Below are 23,288 nucleotides of genomic sequence, written 5' to 3'. Positions count from 1 at the left end.
GTTTGCCTGTGTAGATAATGAATTTGTTAACAGTACTTTAGATTAATCCAATGTGATTTGACTTGTTGATGAATTGATTGTAGGCGGGGCGGGTTGAGCCAAGGTTGTTGGAAGGTGACCAGGTCGTGCTGATCAACGGTCGCGACATCTCTGAACACACGCATGACCAGGTGGTCATGTTTATAAGAGCCAGCAGAGAGTCCCACTCCAGAGAACTGGCTCTGCTTATACGACGCAAAGGTAACACACACTAGAGAGAGCAAGAGAACGGTCCTGCTAATCAGACACTGATGCAGGTAACACACTGTGTGTGTGTGTGTGTGTTTAGGTCCAGGGCGTGTGGCCCCCCTGCTGCAGTTTCCCTCTGCCCTGTCTCTGACTGGCCAATCACACAGTGATCCACTGCTTCTGCCTGGCCAATCAGAACAAGGCCAGACACTTGAAGAGTCCATGAAACAACTGGAGAGGGGAATCCAGACAGGCACTCTCACCTTCCACTTCGAGGTGTGTTTTAGTTAGACAACGACACTATGAAAGGGACTTGCTTCTGTGTTAAATGTAACAGATGCACTTTGGGAATAACTTGTCAATAAGACCTGCTGTTGACCATCCAGACAGAAGAGCATGGTGAGTGATGGTGGTGATGTGTGTGTTGTAGAACCTGTACATGAGGAAGCCTGGCCTGTCGGTAGCCTGCGCTCGTCTCCCTGAGAACACAGACAAGAACAGATACAAGGACGTGCTGCCCTGTGAGTACACACACCATCTCACACACTGTGTGACCTAGTAGGAGTGACTCGACATGCCAGTGTACCCATCTTCCCTAATGTCCTGAATCTGTGGAGATGGAGGACAGGACACTTTGTTTGTTGGTGCTTTGTTTGTTGAGCTGGTACGGTGGTTTGGGTGGGTCTGGAGGGCCCTGGTTCTGACTCCATCTCTAATTCTTTGTTCTGTCAGATGACATCTCCAGAGTGGTACTTCAGGACCAAGAGGACTACATCAATGCAAGCCACATCACGGTCAGTACACACTGTGTTTAGTGTTGTCTTTGTTGGCTTGTTTGTGTATAGTGATGCTGTGTGTGTGTTGTCCTTGTTGGTTTGTGTATAGTCATGCTGTGTGTGTGTCTCAGGTGATGCCCCCAGGGTCTGGTGTGTGTCTGCGCTACATTGCAGCTCAAGGACCGCTGCCTCAGACCTGCACTCACTTCTGGCAGAGTGTGTGGGAGCAACACACACACACCATCATCATGCTCACCACACTCACCGAGAGAGGACGGGTATGCACACGGACCCCCCCCCCCTCTCTTTCAAAGAGTGAAACACATTTAGTGAATGAGAATGGGTACAGCACACACAGGTTTACCAAGGTCCCAGGCTCATTGTGAGTCGCTGTCTGCGTCTTTGCCTGCCTGTTGCTTGGTAACATGAAGCTCTCACTGATTGATTGTCTTGCTGATATTCCACAAGTGCCCTGGTTTATCACACACACACATATACACATACACACACACATTCATGCTGACAGTCAGTTTCCACTCATCTCCTGATGTAATACAAGTACTGGCCCTGAGAATGTCCTGAGATGTTTGGGAGAACACAGTGAGTGAAGCACTGACTCAGAAATATGAAACACAGCTCAGTAAAATAACATTTCTCAGGGCTTAAAGATTACAGACTCTATAGTAAATAAATATGAATGAATGTCAAAATCAATCATGTGTGTATGTATGTGTGTGTATTTCAGACTAAGTGCCACCAGTACTGGCCACACCCTCCTGAAGTGAGGGATTATGGGTACCTGAGGGTCAGCTGCCACTCTGAGGAATGCAACCTGGCCTACGTCACACGCCAGTTCACCCTCACACACACACAGGTAACACACAAACATGACCTGGCTCACAACAGGTGTGTGTGTGTTCTCCACAGGAAACATTGACCAAACTATCCCCATCCAGCTCCACATGTTTCTGCTTCCATTGGCATTGTTTATTTACCTTTACAACACAGAGGTTAATATAGAACATGTTCTCCTTTAAAATAATAGCCTGCCAAAGAGTACACACACACACACAACACTACACTGCTGTGCAGACCCATCTGTTCCTCTGGCTGTCAGTTAATCCCTGCATGAACCACAGGCTGGACAACACACTCCTCCTCCATCTCTCCCTCTCCTCATCTCTCCCTCTACTCTCCTCAATCTCTGCCTCTCTCCATCTCATCTTTCCTCTCTCCCTCTACTCTCATCCTCCATCTCTCCTTCATCACAGTAACTAATGAGTTACCATACCCTATACTTTTCTCAGTTTCTCTCTCCTCATCCATCTCTCCCATTACAATCATCACATATCCAAGTTAATTTATGAAAATATCTTTAATGAGAGACAGATGGGGGGGGTGTGTTCTCTCAGCTGTTTTCCATCTGTTTATCCTATGTGTGTGTGTGTGTTTCCAGCTGGGAGAGGAGCGTTCGGTGACCCACCTGCAGTATGTAGCATGGCCAGATCATGGTGTACCTGATGACCCCTCAGACTTCCTGCTGTTCATCACCTCTGTTAGAGAGAGGAGGACAGGAGATACACCACTTATGGTGCACTGCAGGTACACACACACACACACACACACACTAGGGTTACAAGATTTATAACACCTCATGTATGTTGTTGATGTAATTGCAGCGCAGGGATTGGGCGTACAGGTGTTCTCATTACCATGGAGACGGCGTTGTCGCTGTTGGAGAGCGGTCGACCTGTGGTCCCTCTGGACATCATCAGGACGCTCCGAGACCAGAGGGCCATGATGATCCAGACCACGGTACACACACGCCTATACTTCTAACCATTAGCTACTCTCCTACCAAGATCAGCATTGAAACCCTAATGACTATGTCTGCAACTTCCTTTGGTATGTTTGTATGTGACTGGACTGTTTTTGTGTTCAAGTGTCAGTTCCGGTTTATGTGTGAGGCCATCCTGCGTGTCTACAGAGAGCGAGAGGAGACCATTCTGCAGCACCACCCTCAGCACTGCTAATGGACCATTAACAGGAGGATGGGGGGACAGCTATCCACAATGCTAGGCTAACAGGAGAAGAGTACTGCTAGCCCCAGCGCTAGGCTAACAGGAGAAGAGGACCGCTAGGCTGTAGCCTTAGAGAGCCATAGCACTCCACTAGCCTTAAGTGCTCGGCAATGGCTTGCCTTCTGTTGCTACAGCACATAACGAGCCATAGTGTCGAATGTGCTCAGCTAGTCCTATCCTTATGTTAGCCATAGAGCACCGCTAGCAGGAAGGACCATGTACTGCAAAGGTCTTTTTTTTTCTTTTTTTCGTAATTCTCTGGACCAAAGTGCTACTGTATGAGTGACTGAAGACTGTATCTCAGTTCCTCCTGAGTGGAGGCTATATAGCCTTCCTAATGGTGGCCCGCGGCTAGTTCCTCCTGAGTGGAGGCTATATAGCCTTCCTAATGGTGGCCCTCGGCTAGTTCCTCCTGAGTGGAGGCTATATAGCCTTCCTAATGGTGGCCCTCGGCTAGTTCCTCCTGAGTGGAGGCTATATAGCCTTCCTAATGGTGGCCCTCGGCTAGTTCCTCCTGAGTGGAGGCTATATAGCCTTCCTAATGGTGGCCCTCGGCTAGTTCCTCTTGAGTGGAGGCTATATAGCCTTCCTAATGGTGGCCCGCGGCTAGTTCCTCTTGAGTGGAGGCTATATAGCCTTCCTAATGGTGGCCCGCGGCTAGTTCCTCCTGAGTGGAGGCTATAGAACTAGGCCTTTTCTAGACTAGAGATTGACTGGTCTGTCTGTATTGTTGGGAGAGTGTTGAGGCTTCCAGTGGATTCACAGTAGAGATGAACACTGTCAGAGCCACCACACACTAAACCCACTCCCACCTTCCCTAAATTATTGACACACTGAATAAACACACTGACATCTACTTGGAGCTCTTCGTCCGTTTGTTGACGGGGTAAATCAGTTTATGGTATCTTACATTCTCAGAGTGAATTTTACAGATGAAAGATGTCTGATATCAGTTCCAGGTCCATTTTTATGTATATTTGTGGTCTGTGGAGTCGCCTGCACATATCAAAACATTGTAGGAGTGGAGTCCTACAGGCTGCAGTGCAGTTAGACCCCATTTAAACACATTCCTGTGACCTGCCTTAGACGCACGCTCCAGTTCAGTGCCAACATAAGTCCCAGACCATGTTGTACATTCTACTCAAATCATAGAAAGATTTGAGGGGCAGAGTAGCCATTACTACTAAACAACCATAGCAGGCAGATATCCGGAGTTAGTCAAATTAATATTTGTTTTAGGAGAGGTGAACTCTGCACTTTCACTGGTGTGTGTGTTTCTTTCTGCTTGAATCCCTCGGCTAAACCATAATCCTACCTGTTTGTTCTGAAATGTGATTATTTTTTGCTTGTCCTCAATATTACATTGTCCCTCTTGTTGTTTGTCCTCCACCGCGCTGGCCGTGGTGTCGCCTCTGGCCGGCAGGGAGCGCTGCTTCGCTGACAGCCTGGCCCCAGTATAAAAAAAAAGTTTGTTCTGCGTTGTTTTTACGCAGGCGCAAAGCATGCTGTTTGTCCAGTTTCTCTGGTTGATTTACCTGTGAGGTGGAGCAGTTTCGGTTCTTCGTGAGAGGATTAATTAATACCGGCCACGGGTTTAGGTAAGCGCGTCCCGGGAGATTGTAACATCATTCCTCGGTATGTGAGACTATAGGGACGCCCGCTGCGGAGCTGCTCGAGATTTCTCCAGGATATCAGAATCTGTGCAACAGCAGGTGCGCGAGCGGGGACAAACGGTGAGAGGAGACGAAGAGGGGGGGTGTGTGCTTCCGTGAGTGAGTTCACTATTGAAACAGAATAAATTATTGGGAAATTCAACTGGTTAGTTTTTTTAATGCCGAATTGTCGGGTCCTGCTCAATTATGCTGCTGGAGATCCCCACGGCTGCCGAATTTCAGGATTCAGCGGCAGCCTGAAACCTCCGTGCCTGCGGTGAGGGACTCTTCGCCCCGGGGTGGTGGCAGTGGGACAAACGCCACACACATTGTTTCCGTGTAGTAAGCCTCCCCGTGGACACCGAACACGGTGCTCGCGCTGTGGGTAGAATTAACAATTGGAAAGATGATGGGCTTCCTACGCCGGACGTTTAGCCATCGCTCGCGCAGACGGTTTCAGACAGCGGACGAACGGGACGGGAAAGGAAGAGGGGGTACCGCGAACCCCGCGCTCCTCGCGCACCAACAGCAAGTCGTCCACGCGCCCGCCGTGGTGACAGGGGGAGCGGCCGTGCACATCCCGGCGGCTGGGACCGACAAGGATGCAATGACCTGCCGCGTGCTGCTGCTGGATGGGTCGGACGTTAACGTGGATATTCCAGTGAGTGTGTGTGTGGTGTCTCCATATTATTTTCAGACATATTTCTCTCAACAGAATATAAAGTGACTTCTATGGTTTAGGTCATTCAGCACCATGGAGTTTTAACACCTGTCATTGTGTGTGTTCTGTGCAGTTAGGGGTAGGGCTACAGATGGTGTTGTGATTAGCCAATTCACATTACTTCCCCATTCTGACTGTTGGCAGGAAGCTCCCTCCCTCTCTGCCCAATCTCCCTCCCTCTCTGCCCATCTCCCTCCCTCTCTGCCCATCTCCCTCCCTCTCTGCCCAATCTCCCTCCCCAATCTCTCTCTGCCCAATCTCCCTCCCTCTCTGCCCAATCTCCCTCCCTCTCTGCCCAATCTCCCTCCCTCTCTGCCCAATCTCCCTCCCTCTCTGCCCAATCTCCCTCCCTCTCTGCCCAATCTCGCCATCCTCAGTTTTCTATCTCTGTCTCTCTCTCTTCTCTGTGAGGGAGTGGTGCGATTTATCTCGTGGTGCTGTGACAGAGAGAATGTGTGTGTCCAGGGGAGATGTAGACGTGTGTGTCATGTTGTATTAAAACTCTTATCTTAAAGGTTGAGTTTGTGTGTGTGTCATCGTGGTCAGTGAAGCCGTCTCATGCGTCACCTTTTGAATACATACAGGAAGTCAGACTGCTGAGGGAATCAAAAGGTCATAGATGGAGAACCTATGACCTAATGTTACAGTAGAGATGCTAGTAGTTTATCGTTATGTTAATACGTTTGATTTGTATCAGGCAAAATATTATCTGGCAAATAGACAATACATCAGAACATGAGAGCAATTCACTGTGTGTGAGGATGTAAATTGTTGAAGTTAAATTAGTGCGCTGCAGGTGCATGGAGCCATGGTGTAGTTAATGTGCTTTATGAAGTTTGACTCCGGAGATGATTTCTTGCAGTGCGTGGAAAGCATCCTCTTCAGAACGAAACAGTACATTCAGTAATATCACATTAAATCTATTCCAAACAGTAGGCTGTAACTTTGCCTTAGAGAATACAGGCTTGTGTATGTAAGGACTATTTCCTTTGTTTTCTCTTGTTAATTAGAACTAGCTCATGCTAACGTCCACCAGACGTCAGCTGACTGAAACCAGAGTCTATATAGCGCTCTAACAGGAACAAGCCTGAACATGACTGCTGAATCTTCCCTCAGGGATTCATCTACAGGTGTATTGAGTTGAAATGAATTCAATTGAACTCTTGTCTTCATCCAAAATCGACCTGCTAGGGCCTGCTCCCTAGGGGAAGATGTTTAGGGGTGGGGGTGCTCATACAGGAGTAGTAAAGGCCAAGGGCATGACATTTCATTTTGTGAAAAAAATCTTAGGTATTTAAAATGTTTTTCTTGTGATATATCAGGGGGTGCAGTAGCACCCTCAACACCCCAGTGCTATGCCCCTAGGCACTTTCAGCTAGACACTACCCCCTAAACACTCATCTAGAGATTATTTGATGGGTACTAAAACTATGGTGTTCACCTTTTCTGCCTTTCTTTAAGCTTGGTGGACTTTGTCCCATTTTACTTGCACCTGCTGTCTAATCCAGATCTACACAGGAGCTTTGGGGATAATATCTAGGGGGAATGTCTGTCTAGGGAAAGGGCTTTGGGTAGGGGCTGGTTTGGGAGTGTGTGTTTTGTTGTGCTGTCCTTTGACAAGAGCTGGAGAGGAACAGGAAGGGCAAGAGTTTATTTATTGTGACCTCCCACTCCATAACCACACACACAGGTTGGCAGGTTCATACTTGTTATCAGGGAACAAAGTACAAGGTTATCCTCTCTCTTTTAAAAACACACTTTGAGGGGTGCAGCTTTTTAGTAGTTAAAGAAATTGCATCTTGGTGGGTGTTCAGCTCAAGAGCACTATGGATTGTGGGTGTTTCAAAGACAAAGGCCTGAATTATGGCTTCTCCCTCTGATTCTGCCCCAGATGCAGTAATGACCCACACTCTGTCATTCTGCTCCATATCCACTCACAAGGTCTAGGCTGTTTATTCTCCAGCCTCCCTATTGTGACTATAATACATGTGTGTGTTTAATAGAAAAGGTCAAAGGGCCAGGAGCTGTTTGACCAGATCAGGTATCATCTGGACCTGGTGGAGGCTGACTACTTTGGACTGCAGTTCATGGACCCAGAACAAGTCTCAGTGAGTAGATATACATAAAGCCTCTGAACACACACACCACTACCTGCCATTGCTGAGGGGATTCCCTATGATGTAATGACACTAGTTAAATCAATCACAGTGTGGTGTTAAAATGATTGATCTGATGCTCCAGCTGTCTGTCGTATTCTCTGTGTCTCTCTCCATCATTATGTCTGTCTCTGCCTGTTGCTGTCTCTCTCGCTACCTTTTATTCTTAGGGGTAGATCAGCTTTAGTATTGCAGATAGATTGGGTTCTAATCAATGTAATTGTCTGCATTTCCAATCCCACAATTTTTTTTCATATTTTCCTTTATTATTTTCCTCTACCACCCCTCCCTAATTGGAGTAAATTAATGGACAACAACACTTAGGCTTCTACTTCCAGCTTATACATATTACGGACACAATGTATTTTACAATAGTCATCTTTTGTTTGTTTTTGAGTCTCAGCCTTCAGCTCCACTCACCCCTCCCATCCATCTCTGAACCCCTCCCATCCATCTCTGAACCCCTCCCATCCATCTCTGAACCCCTCCCATCCATCTCTGAACCCCTCCCATCCATCTCTGAACCCCTCCCATCCATCTCTGAACCCCTCCCATCCATCTCTGAACCCCTCCCATATGGCCAGCAGCATAACACAACACCCTGCATGCCACTGCTGGCCTGCTTCTGTAGCTAAGCAGGGTTGGTCCTGGATGGGAGACCAGATGCTGCTGGAAGTGGTGTTGGAGGGCCAGTAGAAGGCACCCTTTCTTCTGGTCTAAATATATCCCAATTCCCCAGGGCAGTGATTGAGGACATTGCCCTGTGTAGAGTGTCCTCACTCTCTATGGTCAATAAAGATCCCATGGCACTTATTGTAAGAGTAGACGTGTTAACCCCGGTGTCCTGGATAAATTCCCAATCTGGCCCTCATACCATCATGGCCACTGTCACGAACCGGCTCAAAGCCCGTAACAAAGGAGTAACAAAATATATATTTATTAACTAAAGCAACTAAGGAAAATATACAATGGTGTGTGTAATCAGTAGTGTAAGTGAGTGTTTTGCATGCATGAATGTGATAATGCAGGGTGTTGAAAGGTGCCAAAGCAAACAAACAAAAGGCCACCAAGAACCACAACACAATCTACAAAGATGTCTGCATGGAGAGTCTCCTCCATGAATGTGGAAGAGGTCTATTTATCCTGGGAGACACCTGGCCCAGGTGTTTCCCATGAAGCTGACGACCCTCCCAACTCCGCCCACCGGCATCCTAATAAGGAAACAAGAACAAAGACAGAATACGGCAGACAGAGTGGGAGGGTCGTCACACCACCTAACCATCCCCAGCTTACAATTGGCTCATTCATCCCCTCTCCTCTCCCCTGTAACTACTAACTTACCTGGTAAAATAAGGGTTAATAAATAAATACATTCTCTGAACCCATCCCATCTGTATTTGACCACAATCCTGTTTTGATTTCTATTTGCCATTTATTTTTCAGCTGTGATGTTTCACAAACGTTCTGAACCTTTCTATTCTCATAGTTTCTACAGATTGTAAATTAAAGAAACAAGTTTGACAAAGTGTTATATTATTGATTGATTGACTATGACTTTTCAGATCACCCAGCAGTGCAATTTGAAGCGTTAGCTGCAGGTAAATGTTGCAATTCTTGTGCCATTCCTGGACCTGCGACCAAAAACAAGCTAAATATGGACAGTACCAAAACAAATGCTCTAATGATTCTGTCTCTTCACAGCACAATCCGCAGAGCTGGGATGGTTGTAACCCCTCGTATGTATAACATTCTGTTGTCTACTTCTTTGTGTCTCTTGCAGCACTGGCTGGATGTGTCCAAGCCCATAAAGAAACAGATCAGAGGTCAGTCCATTCACTCCCACTATCTAATATTCTTAGTGTTTGTGTGGTGTATATTAATAACAAGCGAAGGCCAGCTACTTTTGCCAGACTGTTGGTAGTGTCCTCTACTTAATGTGTGCACTGTATACAGTGGGTTTGTGTGTGTAGGTAAGTGGGAAGGCAGGTGGTTCATTACCAGCTGTTGACATGGTGATTAGTGAGTGGTGCAGGGTGATGCCAATGTTTACTTTGTCAGGAAACGCCCCTCTCACAGAGAGGGCTGCCTGGTTCTTACCCGGAGTCTCCAGACAATTTTTAAATTAAGTGCCTGATGTTCCCAGAGTTTTTTATTTATATATATATTTTATATACAATATGTGGTAGAATGATAGATTGGCCTGACTATCTTCTTTCGCCTAATTGAATCTCTCTCGCTTGGTCTGTTTCTCTTTTTCAGATGGTCCTCCATACAGACTGTTTTTCAGGGTGAAGTTCTACTCCTCAGAGCCCAATAACCTACATGAGGAGTTCACCAGGTAACACCACCACTGGCTGCCTGTGCTCACACTCTAGCACACATGAATACACACACACTCTCGTATACATACTGTCTCATTCACACAATCTCACCCCCTCCTCGGTGTAGTGTAGAGGTGTAAGGGGGCAGTGTAGCTAATTACTTTGGTCCAGTGGGGAAGAGACTAATTAAGGCAAAATGGACTGAGACCTCTTCAGAGAGAGAAAGACTGTCTGTCAGTCAGTGTGAAAGAGAGAGGGAGAAAGATTGATTCTACATCAGTGGTTTTATTCTCACTCCTTTTGTCTGTGTTCCAGGTACCTGTTTGTGCTGCAGCTTCGACAAGACATTCTGTCCGGCAAGTAAGCAGCTCCCAACACCCCCAACACACACTCAGACACACACACACACACTAAACCTCTCTCACTCTCTCTCTGTCTCTCATTCTCTCTCTCCATCTGGGTCGTGTCTCCTGTGTGTAGCTCTATAATAAAGTACAGGATCAGAACATCAGGGGGCTGCTAATTTAAAGAAAAGGACCTCTCCTCCCCAACACACACACACACACACACACACACACAGTGCATTCGGAAAGTATTGAGACCCCTTCCATTTTCCACATTTTGTTACGTTACAGCCTTATTCTAAAATGAATTACATAATTTTTTACCCTCATCAATCTACACAAAATTCCTCTTAATGACAAAGCAAAAACAGGTTTTTAGAAATGTTTGCAAATGTATAAAAAACAGAATGCCTTATTTACGTAAGTATTCAGACCCTTTGCTATGAGACCTTGAAATTGAGCTCCAGTGCATTTTGTTTCCATTGATCATCCTTGAGATGTTTCTACAACTTGATTAGAGTCCACCTGTGGTAAATTCAATTGATTGGACATGATTTGGAAAGGCACACACCTGTCTCTAAAAGTTCCCACAGTTGACAGTGCATGTCAGCAAAAACCAAACCATGAGGTCAAAGGAATTGTCCATAGAGCTCAGAGACAGGATTGTGTCAAGGCACAGATCTGGGGAAGGGTACCAAAAAATGTCTGCAGTATTGAAGGTCCCCTAGAACACAGTGGCCTCGATCATTCTTAAATGGAAGAAGTTTGGAACCACCAAGACTTTTCAGAGAGATGGCCGCACTGCCAAACTGAGCAATCGGGGAGAAGGGCCTTGTTCAGGGAGGTGACCGAGAACCTGATGGTCACTCTGACTGAGCTCCAGTTCCTCTGTGGAGATGGTTGTCCTTCTGGAAGGTTCTCCCATCTCTGCAGCACTCCACCAAACAGTTATTTATGGTACAGTGGCCAGACAGAAGCCACTCCTCAGTAAAAGGCACATGACAGCCTGCTTGGAGATTGCCAAAAGGCACCTAAAGAACTCTCAAACCATGAAACAAGATTTTCTGGTCTGATGAAACCAAGATTGAACTCTTTGGCCTGAATGCCAAGCGTCACATCTGGAGGAAACCTGGCACCATCCCTACGGTCAAGCATGGTGGTGGCAGAATCATGCTGTGGGGATGTTTTTCAGTGGCAGGGACTGGAGACTAGTCAGGATCAAGGGAAAGATGAATGGAGCAAAGGACAGAGAGATCCTTAATGAAAACCTGCTCCAGAGCGCTCAGGATTTCAGACTGGGGTGAAAGTTCACCTTCCAACAGGACAATGACCCTAAGCACACAGCCAAGGCAATGCAGGAGTGGCTTTGGGACAAGTCTCTGAATGTCCTTGAGTGGCCCAGCCAGAGCCCGGACATGAACTCAATTGAACATCTCTGGAGAGACCTGAAAATAGCCGTGCAGCGACGCTCCCCATCCAACCTGACAGAGCTTGAGAGGATTTGCAGACAAGAATGGGAGAAACTCCCCAAATACAGGTGTGCCCAGCTTGAAGCGTCATACCCAAGAAAAGGCTGTAATCGCTGCCAAAGGTGCTTCAACAAAGTACTGAGTAAAGGGTGTGAATACTTATGTAAATATAATATTTCAGCTTATTTTTTTTATACTTGTAATACTATTTAAAATCTGTTTTTGCTATGCCATTATGGGGTATTGTGTGTGAGATAATAAGGACATTACATTTTTTATAAAAAATTGAAAAAATCATTTTAGAATGAGGTTGTAGCGTAACAAAATGTGGAAAAGGTCAAGGGGTCTGAATACTTTCTGAATGCACTGTACATACATACAAACACAGATAGTGTTGGAAGTAACGCTGCATGCGGTGTGTGTGGTGTGATCTCTCTGCTCTGGAACCTTCCTCTCTCCCTCCAGGTTGAAGTGTCCATATGATGTCTCAGTAGACCTGGGGGCCTACTGCTTACAGAGTAGGTGATGATTTACACACTACGGTATCTCTGGAATCAGCATTCATGTTTCTTTTACACCTGACTATAACGCGTGTGTGTGTGTGTGTGTGTGTGTGTGTGTGTGTGTGTGTGTGTGTGTGTGTGTGTGTGTGTGTGTGTGTGTGTAGGTGAACTGGGGGACTGTGACCCTCTAGAACATTCTCCTGAGCTGGTGTCAGAGTTTCGCTTCACACCCAAACAGAGTGAGACCATGGAGGCAGACATCTTTAACACGTGGGTGGACCTAAGGTGAGTTAAAACGCCATGCAACAGGACATCTTCACTGGTGTCTGTCTGAACAGACTGTAGGTGTGTCTGGATAAGAACACAGGACATCTTCTCTGGTGTCTGTCTGAACAGACTGTAGGTGTGTCTGGATAAGAACACAGGACATCTTCTCTGGTGGCTGTAGGTGTGTCTGGATAAGAACACAGGACATCTTCTCTGGTGTCTGTCTGAACAGACTGTAGGTGTGTCTGGATAAGAACACAGGACATCTTCTCTGGTGTCTGTCTGAACAGACTGTAGGTGTGTCTGGATAAGAACACAGGACATCTTCTCTGGTGGCTGTAGGTGTGTCTGGATAAGAACACAGGACATCTTCTCTGGTGTCTGTAGGTGTGTCTGGATAAGAACACAGGACATCTTCTCTGGTGGCTGTAGGTGTGTCTGGATAAGAACACAGGACATCTTCTCTGGTGGCTGTAGGTGTGTCTGGATAAGAACACAGGACATCTTCTCTGGTGTCTGTAGGTGTGTCTGGATAAGAACACAGGACAGGTGATAACCGCATGAACAATGTCTGGTTCTTTAACTTCACGCAGGTAGAGGAGTGTATCACTCTGGTGTTTTCTAGTGCTGTATCAAACCTATGTAAATCACCCTCTATATCTCTCTGTTTGCCTCTGTCTGTGTGACGGATCAAGGGATTAATCCCTGGAGCGTCTTGATTGAATCCAGGCAGTATTTAACCCTGCTAGTGTATGATCGCTCCAATCTCAGATTAGATGACGCACACAGATTACACACACATACACTGGGGCTCACTGAGCTGATATGACACCAGTGAAAGCGAGAAACCAAAGAGAAACCCTACTGAGTTCTGCTCTCTCTCTATTGGCCAGATAAACTCCTAGACCCTAATCTGTTGTGTACATCTGAACTGGATTACTGCAAGAAATATGGAGGACATTCCACCCAGAGGGCAGGGTATGTGTGTTAGAGACTGAGCATGTGGTTTTGTTTCCCCAGGGGTACGGATCCATCCCAGGCAGAGACCAGCTTCCTCAACAAGTGTAAATGGCTGGAGCTGTACGGAGTGGACATGCACTTTGTCAAGGTTGGTGCGTGTGCTGCTGTTGTCAGTGTTTGATGTTGTAGAGTAGCACTGAGCGTGTGTGACTGTGTTGTCCTCAGGGAAGGGACGGAGCAGAGTACGCTCTGGGTCTGACTCCCACTGGCATCCTTGTGTTTGAGGGCTCCACCAAGATAGGCCTCTTCTTCTGGTAAACACACACACACTTTGACATGAACTCTCCAAAACACACAATGATATATTCTTGAAAACAGCTGTGTAGTCTGCAATGTCAAGTGTGTGTGTGTGTGTGTGTGTGTGTTTCCAGGCCCAAGATCACCCGCCTGGATTTCAAAAAGAGTCGACTCACCCTAGTGGTGACGGAGGACGATGATCAGGTGAGCAATACACAAATACCCCTGCCCATGACCCCACTCTCCGAGGGTGTCTCATATATGCAAAGAAAAGCATTTCCATTCAACACCACCACACATTTGCAGGCTACACACTTGTATGTGATCGCCCCCTATTTCACCTTTTGACTTGACAGCAGACACCATTTCATTGACATTGAAATATTTGGACTGCTTTTGTCAGTGGTGTTTGATTGTGATTGGCTGTTGTGTGTTTAGGGGCGGGAGCAGGAGCACACCTTTGTGTTCCAGTTGGACAGTTCGAAGACGTGTAAACACTTGTGGAAATGTGCTGTGGAGAGCCACGCCTTCTTCCGGCTGCGCCAGCCCACAGCTGGGAAGGCCTCCAGCAGTGACTTCACACGCCTTGGATCACGTTTCAGGTTCAGGTGGGTGGGGCTCGCACCAACACTCAACTCTACAACAGAGATTGTGCCCAAAATGGCATCCTATTCCCTATATAGTGCACCACTTTTGACCAGAGTTCTAGGGTGCACTATATAGTGAATAGAGTGCCATGTTGGATGCACTCTGAGACTAGGTAGGGTTCTGGTCAAAAGTAGTGCACTAACTGAGGACTAGTGCGCCATCTGAGATGCAAGTTCTGTCTCTATGGTTACATGATGGAAGCTATGGTTACAGGGAAATGCCATTTGTTTACATGTCAAACTGAAATGACCTCTTCAGATATATTCCAGGCATCTATCACCAACATACAGGGACGCAGTATGTTGAGTCATGTAACTGTTCTGTACATCCTGACATGCCAAATACAGTGATGCCAGCTACTGTTCATAGTTGTTAAAGGGAATCTTGGGGGTTTTGGCAATGAAGCACTTTATCTACTTCCTCAGAGTCAGATTGACTCAACGATACCATTTTTATGTATCATCTCACTTAATTCTGGATGCAAATAGCAGTTTCACGAGCCAATGCTAACTAGCATTAGCGCATGATTGGAAGTCTATATCTACTAGCATGCTAGTAGTTACCATAGACTTCTAGTCATTGTGCTAATGCTAGTTAGCAATTACGCTAACGCTAGTTAGCAAATTCCTTTAAACTGGGTTGGTATATTCTCCCCAGTACACACTATAGCCTATATCCTACAGCTGTACATCCCTACAGCTCCCAGCAGGGACATAAAAATGGTATCAACGAGTTTATCTGACTCACTGCCAAAATCCTGAAGTATCCCTTTTAAAGTGTTCTCTCTCCTTCTCAGTGGAAAGACTGAGTACCAGGCGACCCACGGAGGGAGGCTGAGGAGGGCCAGTACGTTTGAGAGGCGACCCAGCAAGAGATACCCCTCCCGCACTCACTCACTGGGTGGCAAGGGTTGGTATATTCTCCCCAGTACACACTATAGCATATACCCTACATCCCTACAGCTCCCAGTTCCCCCATACAGTAAAACACCCATACAGGCAGTTTCCCATGTCAATTCTCCTGTGCTTGATTCACTGACCTGATGTAACCTGGCTTCCTCTCTCTCTACAGCCCTCTCTCCAGCCAAACCACCACATATCAGGTGGGTCCCTGAGAGCACAGGACAACCAAGCATGTACAGAGCCCTTAGAAAGTACTCACACCCCTTGACCTTTTTCTACATTTTGTTGTTACAAAGTGGGATTAAATGGATTTAATTGTAACTTCCTGTCAACGATCTACACATTATATACTAATGTCAAAGTGGAAGAAAAATTCTAAAACTTGTAAAAAATAAACACATGTTTAGATAAGTATTCAACCACCTGAGTCAATACATTTTATAATCACCTTTCATTGTCTTTCTGGGTGAGTCTCTGAGATTTCCACACCTGGATTGTGCAACATTTGCCTATTTATTATTATTATTTTTTCTAAATTCTTCAAGCGCTGTCAAATTGGTTGTTGATCATTGCTAGACGACCATTTTCACTTTCAGGTCTTGCCATAGATTTTCAGGCAGATTTAAGTTAAAACTATAACTCGGCCACTCAGGAACATTCACTGTCTTGGTAAGCAACTCCAGTATAGATTTGGTTTTAGGTCATTGTCCTGCTGAAAGGTGAATTCATCTCCCAGTGTTTGGTGGAAAGCAGACTGACCAGGTTTTCCTTTAGGATTTTTCCTGTGCTTAGCTCCTTTACATTTTCTTATTTTTCCTGTGCTTAGCTCCTTTACATTTTCTTATTTTTCCTGAAAAACTCCCCAGTCCTTAACAATTACAAGCAATACCCGCATTGTAAAACCTCCCTGGTCTTTGTGGTTGAATCTGTTTGAAATTCACTGCTCGACTGAGGGACCTTACAACCATCTGTATGTGTGGGGTACAGAGATGAGGTAGTCATTAAAAAATATATTATTTCACACACAGTGAGTCCATGCAACTTATTTGACATGTTAAGCACATTTTTACTTCTGAATTTATTTAGGCTTGCCAAAACTAAGGGGTTGAATACTTATTGACTCAAGACATTTCAGCTCTTGATTTGTAATTCATTTGTAAACATTTCTGAAAGCATAATGTATGTACATTTTATAACAATGTATGGAAGTTACATATGTTTCGATTAATGATCTGTCTGTAAATGTGATCTTATTGAGCAGTTATATTGTTCTGTTTCAGCGCCCACACCAGCCCCGAACCTAGTCTACACCCAGTAAGACACACACACACACACACACACACACAATGGTTCCTCATGGATATGAAGGTTAAAAAAGAAAATGTCAGTGGATACCTTTGTGACTGATTACCATGGCAATGCACCTGCAATATTCAACTGAATATTATTTTCTCAGTCTTTTTCTCCATCTATCTCTGTTCAGTACCAGCGTAACATCCCTATAGCCCATGAGCCTTGGCACCCAGCCCTCACACCCCCCATCTACCTACAACACTCAGGACACACATCCCCGCACAGGTGAGACAGACAGACAGACATAGGTAAGACAGTTGTCTTCTTAATGGTGTATAGTGAGTCCCCCTAGCGCCCAGAGTTCTCTCATTTCAGAGGTGCTCTCTCTCTCTCTGTCGGGTATCTCCGCTATCTTTTTCTTTTTGAATGTCTCTTTCACGTCATATCACTGTTACATCATTCATGTGTTGCATCATTTAGACAGGCTGTGTGTGCGTGTGTGTATGCTTACTGTGTCTGTGTATGCGTACCGTGTGTGTCATTTCCCATGTCCAGAGCGCCTGCTGCAGTAGCAGTGAGTCAAGAGCCCAGTCATCGGTCAGTACCAGAGAGGTCCAGCGGGTCTTTCCCAGGATCCATCAGTGTGGTGTACAGAGACAAGGTCATGACTGCACTCTGACCCCTCCACCCTAACCTCTACAGCCCTGTCCCAGGACCCTGTCCCAGGACCCTGTCCCAAACCCACATCTAAATCTAAACTCTAACACATACGCACATGCATACGAGACAACTGGAATACAGAAGACTGAGAGAGACACTCTGGTTGTGGACTCATGGACCAAAATACATCATCCTCCTCCTCATCACCATCATTACACACCAGCCTTGTCTACCATGTGTCTTCTCCATCAGATCACCACCATGCTGTGGAGACAGAAAGAGACTCCTAACAGAAAGAGAGAGACTTTAAACACAGAGATCTCTCTCTGAGTGGGTTGGAACATGATGTTTGATGTTCAGTACCTTGTTAGTTCATGTAATTGTTGTTGATACTTTAGTGGCTGAATGTTACGAAGTCCTCATGTAACTGAGTAAGATTGAAATTCCGTTTATGCTTTACAAAACAATCATACCGCGACATTAATTTTCTGCCCAGTTAGCACGTAGATTTGCTTTTAGCCAAATCCTTTTAGAGCAAGCCAAATAATTTGTTTAAAAAAGTTATCCTAGCTCAGGATTCACTGTTTGAATGTAAGATGCCAAAATCATTTGAGTGTGTGTGAAGTAGTCTGTGTCATCATAAACTGCTTTAACTAGGGATCACATGGTTCTACATTACATCTGTAGGGGAATATGGCTACTTTGGAAATCTCAGCTAAACGATGAAGGAAAATGTTCTTGTTAAATCCTTATCAGCAATATATACATTACAATATATACATTACAATAGCATGTCATGTTATGGAAGTCTTGCGTCTGTTGCTGCATATCTGCCTTTATTCTTCAGAGGCATGAACGTTGTGTGTGTGTGAGGGGTTCTGACTCAGCTTAATCAACCCCCATAGATCAATAGAATGGCTCTGATGGCCTTGTTTACCTGTGTTAATGCTGATTGTGTTTACATCCTCTCCATGCTCAACATTCCTTCCTGTTGCCTTAAAATTGGTACTCTTATCACAACCAGCCTTAGATTGGTTGCTACAGCCTTGTTGATTAAACGCACTGCTTAAACTCCTTCACTGAAGTTGAATAATGTACACACACACACTCTGAATGACTGTTCAAATGATGTGCTATACACACACCACACACAGACTACCAAAGCACAGGTGGCTGATTGTACCTTAATTGGAGAAGACGGGCTCATAGAAAGTTATCAAATGTGGTTTCCAATAGCTGCCCTCCCCTCAGCTGCCTGTGTACCAAAGAGAGGTTTTAAAAACTGGTGTTACTGTGTGGTAAAGAAGGTGGGACAGGGTGCTGGTCTGGTTCTGGGTTTCTGGACTGTGTGTGTGAGTGTGATGTGCTGTCCCCAGTTTCCCTCGGCGTGGTCCTGTCCTGGGAGGGGAGCAGCAGTTCAGTGTTGAGGAGAACGAGACGCCGTACTCTGGAAGCATACACCATCGCCACCGCAGACACACACACTACGACAGCCAGGAGACTTACTGTCACACACACAGCAAGAACAGTGAGTATACACCCACGGGTATACACACCACAGGCAGCCAGGTTATACACGCCACGGCAGCCAGGTTATACACGCCACGGCAGCCAGGTTATACACGCCACGGCAGCCAGGTTATACACGCCACGGCAGCCAGGTTATACACGCCACGGCAGCCAGGTTATACACGCCAAGGCAGCCAGGTTATACACGCCACGGCAGCCAGGTTATACACGCCACGGCAGCCAGGTTATACACGCCACGGCAGCCAGGTTATACACGCCAAGGCAGCCAGGTTATACACGCCACGGCAGCCAGGATATGCACACCACGGCAGCCAGGTTATACACGCAGGGTTATACATACCATGGCAGGCCGGTCATACACACCACGGCAGCCAGGTTATACACACCATGGCAGCCAGGTTATAGACACCACAGGCAGCCAGGTTATACACGCCACGGCAGCCAGGTTATACACGCCAAGGCAGCCAGGTTATACACGCCACGGCAGCCAGGTTATACACGCCACGGCAGCCAGGTTATACACGCCAAGGCAGCCAGGTTATACACGCCACGGCAGCCAGGTTATACACGCCACGGCAGCCAGGATATGCACACCACGGCAGCCAGGTTATACACGCAGGGTTATACATACCATGGCAGGCCGGTCATACACACCACGGCAGCCAGGTTATACACACCATGGCAGCCAGGTTATAGACACCACAGGCAGCCAGGTTATAGACACCAGGTTATTAACGCCACGGCAACCAGGTTATAGACACCACGGCAGCCAGGTTACACAAACCACCGCAGCCATTGTATACACACCACGGCAGCCAGGTTATAGACACCAGGTTATACACACCACGGCAGCCAGGTCATACACACCAGGTTATACACACCATGGCAGCCAGGTTATACACACCACGGCAGCCAGGTTATACACACCAGGTTATACACACTACAGCAGCCAGGTTATAGATGCCAGGTTACAGACACCGCGGCAGCCAGGTTACAGACACCGCGGCAGCCAGGTTACAGACACCGCGGCAGCCAGGTTATAGACACCAGGTTATGAACACCACGGCAGCCAGGTTATAGACGCCACGGCAGCCAGGTTACAGACGCCACGACAGCCAGGTTAATGACACCACGGCAGCCAGATTAATGACACCACGGCAGCCAGGTTATATGTTAACACTGTGTGTGTGTTTAGAACACAGAGCCCCTCCCTGTCCTGTAGATGAGTTGGAGCTCTGTCTGTACAACCCCTTGGAGACAGACAGCAACACCTCTCCCTGGCCTTCACTACATGTCAACATGGACAACAAGGTACGGTTACACACCAGGTCAGACATATTTAAGCAGTTATTTTATTACACATTTAGACTCCTCCTCTCTCTCTCTCTCTCATCTCTCAGGCAGAGGAGAAGCAGTTGTCTGAGAAGTCTCTCCAGCCCTCCTCTCCCTGCAGCTCTCCAGACCATCTCAAGTGTAACATCTACAAAGCTCAGATGGAGGCTGTCTTTAGAGTGAGTACTGACCCCTAGTGATGGAGGCTGTCTATAGAGTGAGTACTGACCCCTAGTGATGGAGGCTGTCTATAGAGTGAGTTCTGACCCCTAGTGATTAAGGCTGTTTATAGAGTGAGTACTGACCCCTAGTGATGAAGGCTGTCTATAGAGTGAGTACTGACCCCTAGTGATGGAGGCTGTCTATAGAGTGAGTTCTGACCCCTAGTGATGGAGGCTGTCTATAGAGTGAGTACTGACCCCTAGTGATGGAGGCTGTCTATAGAGTGAGTACTGACCCCTAGTGATGGAGGCTGTCTATAGAGTGAGTACTGACCCCTAGTGATGGAGGCTGTCTATAGAGTGAGTACTGACCCCTAGTGATGGAGGCTGTCTATAGAGTGAGTACTGACCCCTAGTGATGGAGGCTGTCTATAGAGTGAGTACTGACCCCTAGTGATGGAGGCTGTCTATAGAGTGAGTACTGACCCCTAGTGATGGAGGCTGTCTATAGAGTGAGTACTGACCCTATTGAGTGTGTGTTTGCAGTATCCGTGTAAAAGCTAACATCCTCTCTCATCCTCTTGTCCTCTTCTCCTCTGTCGTCCTCCTGTCCTCTCCTCTTCTTCTGTCATCCTCCTGTCCTCTCCTCTTCTCTCATCCTCCTCTTCTCTTCTCTCTCATCCTCCTCTTCTCCTCTGTCATCCTCCTGTCCTCTCCTCTTCTCTGTCATCCTCCTGTCCTCTCCTCTTCTCTCTCGTCCTCCTCTTCTCTTCTGTCATCCTCCTGTCCTCTCCTCTGTTGTCGTCCTGTCCTCTCCTCTTCTTCTGTCATCCTCCTGTCCTCTCCTCTTCTGTCATCCTCCTGTCCTCTTCTTCGGTCATCTTCCTGTCCTCTCCTCTTCTTCCTCTCTTGATGAAGGATGCTCCGCTGACGCCCAGAGGGAAGACCTGTAGTCAGGAGATCAACGACAGGCCAGTACTAGCAGTAATACAATACTCCTCCCAGTGTGTGTGTGTGTGTGTGTGTGTGTGTGTGTGTTTGGTGGATGATAATGGTATGTGTGTATCTCAGGTATCAGAGCTCCAGTCAGGACTCTCGAGACTCTGCCACTTCCAGTCTGACCACAGAGAGAACCTCCCTCCGCCCCGACCACAACTCAACCACAGACAGACCCGCCAAGTCTAACCCTAACACCAACCGCAGGAAAAGACTGGTCAGGCAGTTCAGCTTGTAAGTATGGCAGGGTATTCACAACCTGCTCTGGGATTCCATACGATGCTCACAGCTGTGTCCTGTATTCAAAGTACTGTCATAACCTAGCCACTACACAAAAACCTATGATGTTAGTTATTCACTACTCATGTGATACATTTAGAATGCTGTGGCTGAACACTGTCCTGTAATTGGTCCTCAGTAACCATGAGGACGAGGATAATCTCCCAGAGGCCCTTGCAGCAATCTCTTCCCGGAGCACTGGGAAGTGTGGATCTAACAACTCACTGGACAACCAGACACAACCCTCCATATACCCTCAGGAAACAAACACACAGGTTATCATACCCCAGAGCACTCAGCAACACACACTTTTCATAGCAGAGCATTCGTCCATTTGGATCAGAGCCTTGTCATTTCTAAGCAAATACCAGGATAATAGTGTATTGTGAACTAAACTGTTTTGTGTGTGTTGCAGATGGACATGCCGATACTGGAGCTGAGGAGTCCATGCTGTGAGCGTTCTCACTCTCCCCACCTATCCCCTTCCTACTACCACACCTCCATCCCTCCCCTGGTACCCTGCCTCGCCTCTCACACCAACAGGTAACACACATTCAGGTTACACACACACTCAGGTTACAGACACACTTAACACACAAATCCCAGTCATGTAACATTCCTCATGATGATCTGTGTGTGTGTGTCCCTGTCTGTGTGTAGCGGGGAGGAGATGAGGTTGGGCAGAGAGAAGATTCTCAGGGCTCTCCTGATGACGGAGCTCTGAGTCTGTGACCCCTGTGACATCATGGATGCCTCATGGACCTGGTGTGAGACGACCTTCAGGAGTCCCACGTCCACTGGCTGTACTCAGCAGTCAGCATTTACTGTACATAATGCAGTCAACCTTTCTAGATTTGCATACAAAATAATTTGCTTAAGTGTTATTTTAAAAGGAACATGTTTTATGTCTACCTACACTACACACCCTGTAATAACATGCTCCTACACTACACACCCTGTAATAACATGCTCCCACACTACACACCCTGTAATAACATGCTCCCACACTACACGCCCTGTAATAACATGCTCCCACACTACACACCCTGTAATAACATGCTCCCACACTACACACCCTGTAATAACATGCTCCCACACTACACACCCTGTAATAACATGCTCCCACACTACACGCCCTGTAATAACATGCTCCCACACTACACGCCCTGTAATAACATGCTCCCACACTACACACCCTGTAATAACATGCTCCCACACTACACACCCTGTAATAACATGCTCCCACACTACACACCCTATAATAACATGTGTAACGGATGTGAAACGGCTAGCTTAGTTAGCGGTGGTACGCGCTAAATAGCGTTTCAATTGGTGACGTCACTTGCTCTGAGACCTTGAAGTAGTGGTTCCCCTTGCTCTGCAAGGGCCACGGCTTTTGTGGAGCGATGGGTAACGATGCTTTGTGGGTGACTGTTGTTGACGTGTGCAGAGGGTCCCTGGTTCGCGCCCGGGTATGGGCGAGGGGATGGTTTAAAGTTATACTGTTACACATGCTCCCACACTACACACCCTGTAATAACATGTTCCCACACTACACACCCTGTAATAACATGCTCCCACACTACACACCCTGTAATAACATGCTCCCACACTACACACCCTGTAATAACATGCTCCCACACTACACACCCTGTAATAACATGCTCCCACACTACACACCCTGAAATAACATGCTCCTACACTATACACAC

The 23,288-nt window shown here is 46.7% G+C and overlaps 1 protein-coding gene across 9 annotated transcripts in view; it reads left to right on the top strand.

The window, feature by feature from the left end:
• Positions 1–22,923, top strand: part of LOC112236808 (tyrosine-protein phosphatase non-receptor type 3-like) — a 29,270-nt gene extending 6,347 nt beyond the window's left edge. For 3 of the 9 annotated variants that reach the window (XM_042319348.1, XM_042319347.1, XM_042319346.1), the window contains 30 exons: positions 84–240; positions 329–504; positions 659–749; positions 961–1,022; positions 1,136–1,282; positions 1,750–1,878; positions 2,461–2,606; positions 2,684–2,819; positions 7,462–7,566; positions 9,395–9,437; positions 9,874–9,952; positions 10,251–10,295; positions 12,214–12,266; positions 12,416–12,536; positions 13,539–13,626; positions 13,704–13,792; positions 13,910–13,979; positions 14,214–14,383; positions 15,220–15,332; positions 15,495–15,525; positions 16,606–16,639; positions 16,782–16,903; positions 18,655–18,806; positions 20,004–20,119; positions 20,209–20,319; positions 21,220–21,272; positions 21,373–21,531; positions 21,716–21,851; positions 21,992–22,119; positions 22,237–22,923. In XM_042319348.1, coding sequence (XP_042175282.1) covers positions 84–240; positions 329–504; positions 659–749; positions 961–1,022; positions 1,136–1,282; positions 1,750–1,878; positions 2,461–2,606; positions 2,684–2,819; positions 7,462–7,566; positions 9,395–9,437; positions 9,874–9,952; positions 10,251–10,295; positions 12,214–12,266; positions 12,416–12,536; positions 13,539–13,626; positions 13,704–13,792; positions 13,910–13,979; positions 14,214–14,383; positions 15,220–15,332; positions 15,495–15,525; positions 16,606–16,639; positions 16,782–16,903; positions 18,655–18,806; positions 20,004–20,119; positions 20,209–20,319; positions 21,220–21,272; positions 21,373–21,531; positions 21,716–21,851; positions 21,992–22,119; positions 22,237–22,300 — 3,126 coding nt within the window. In that variant the 3' untranslated portion in view covers positions 22,301–22,923. Of the gene's footprint in view, positions 1–83; positions 241–328; positions 505–658; positions 750–960; positions 1,023–1,135; positions 1,283–1,749; positions 1,879–2,460; positions 2,607–2,683; positions 2,820–7,461; positions 7,567–9,394; positions 9,438–9,873; positions 9,953–10,250; positions 10,296–12,213; positions 12,267–12,415; positions 12,537–13,538; positions 13,627–13,703; positions 13,793–13,909; positions 13,980–14,213; positions 14,384–15,219; positions 15,333–15,494; positions 15,526–16,605; positions 16,640–16,781; positions 16,904–17,173; positions 18,354–18,654; positions 18,807–20,003; positions 20,120–20,208; positions 20,320–21,219; positions 21,273–21,372; positions 21,532–21,715; positions 21,852–21,991; positions 22,120–22,236 lie in introns of those variants that run through there. The other 6 variants (XM_042319349.1, XM_042319351.1, XM_042319350.1 and 3 more) reach the window with 6 other exon arrangements.
• Positions 22,924–23,288: the final 365 nt, after the last annotated feature.

Source organism: Oncorhynchus tshawytscha, unplaced genomic scaffold, assembly GCF_018296145.1.
Source record: "Oncorhynchus tshawytscha isolate Ot180627B unplaced genomic scaffold, Otsh_v2.0 Un_scaffold_17_pilon_pilon, whole genome shotgun sequence".
Lineage (NCBI taxonomy): Eukaryota > Metazoa > Chordata > Actinopteri > Salmoniformes > Salmonidae > Oncorhynchus > Oncorhynchus tshawytscha.
The sequence above is the reverse complement of the archived record's forward strand: the minus strand, read 5'-3'. Positions and strand labels throughout refer to the sequence as shown.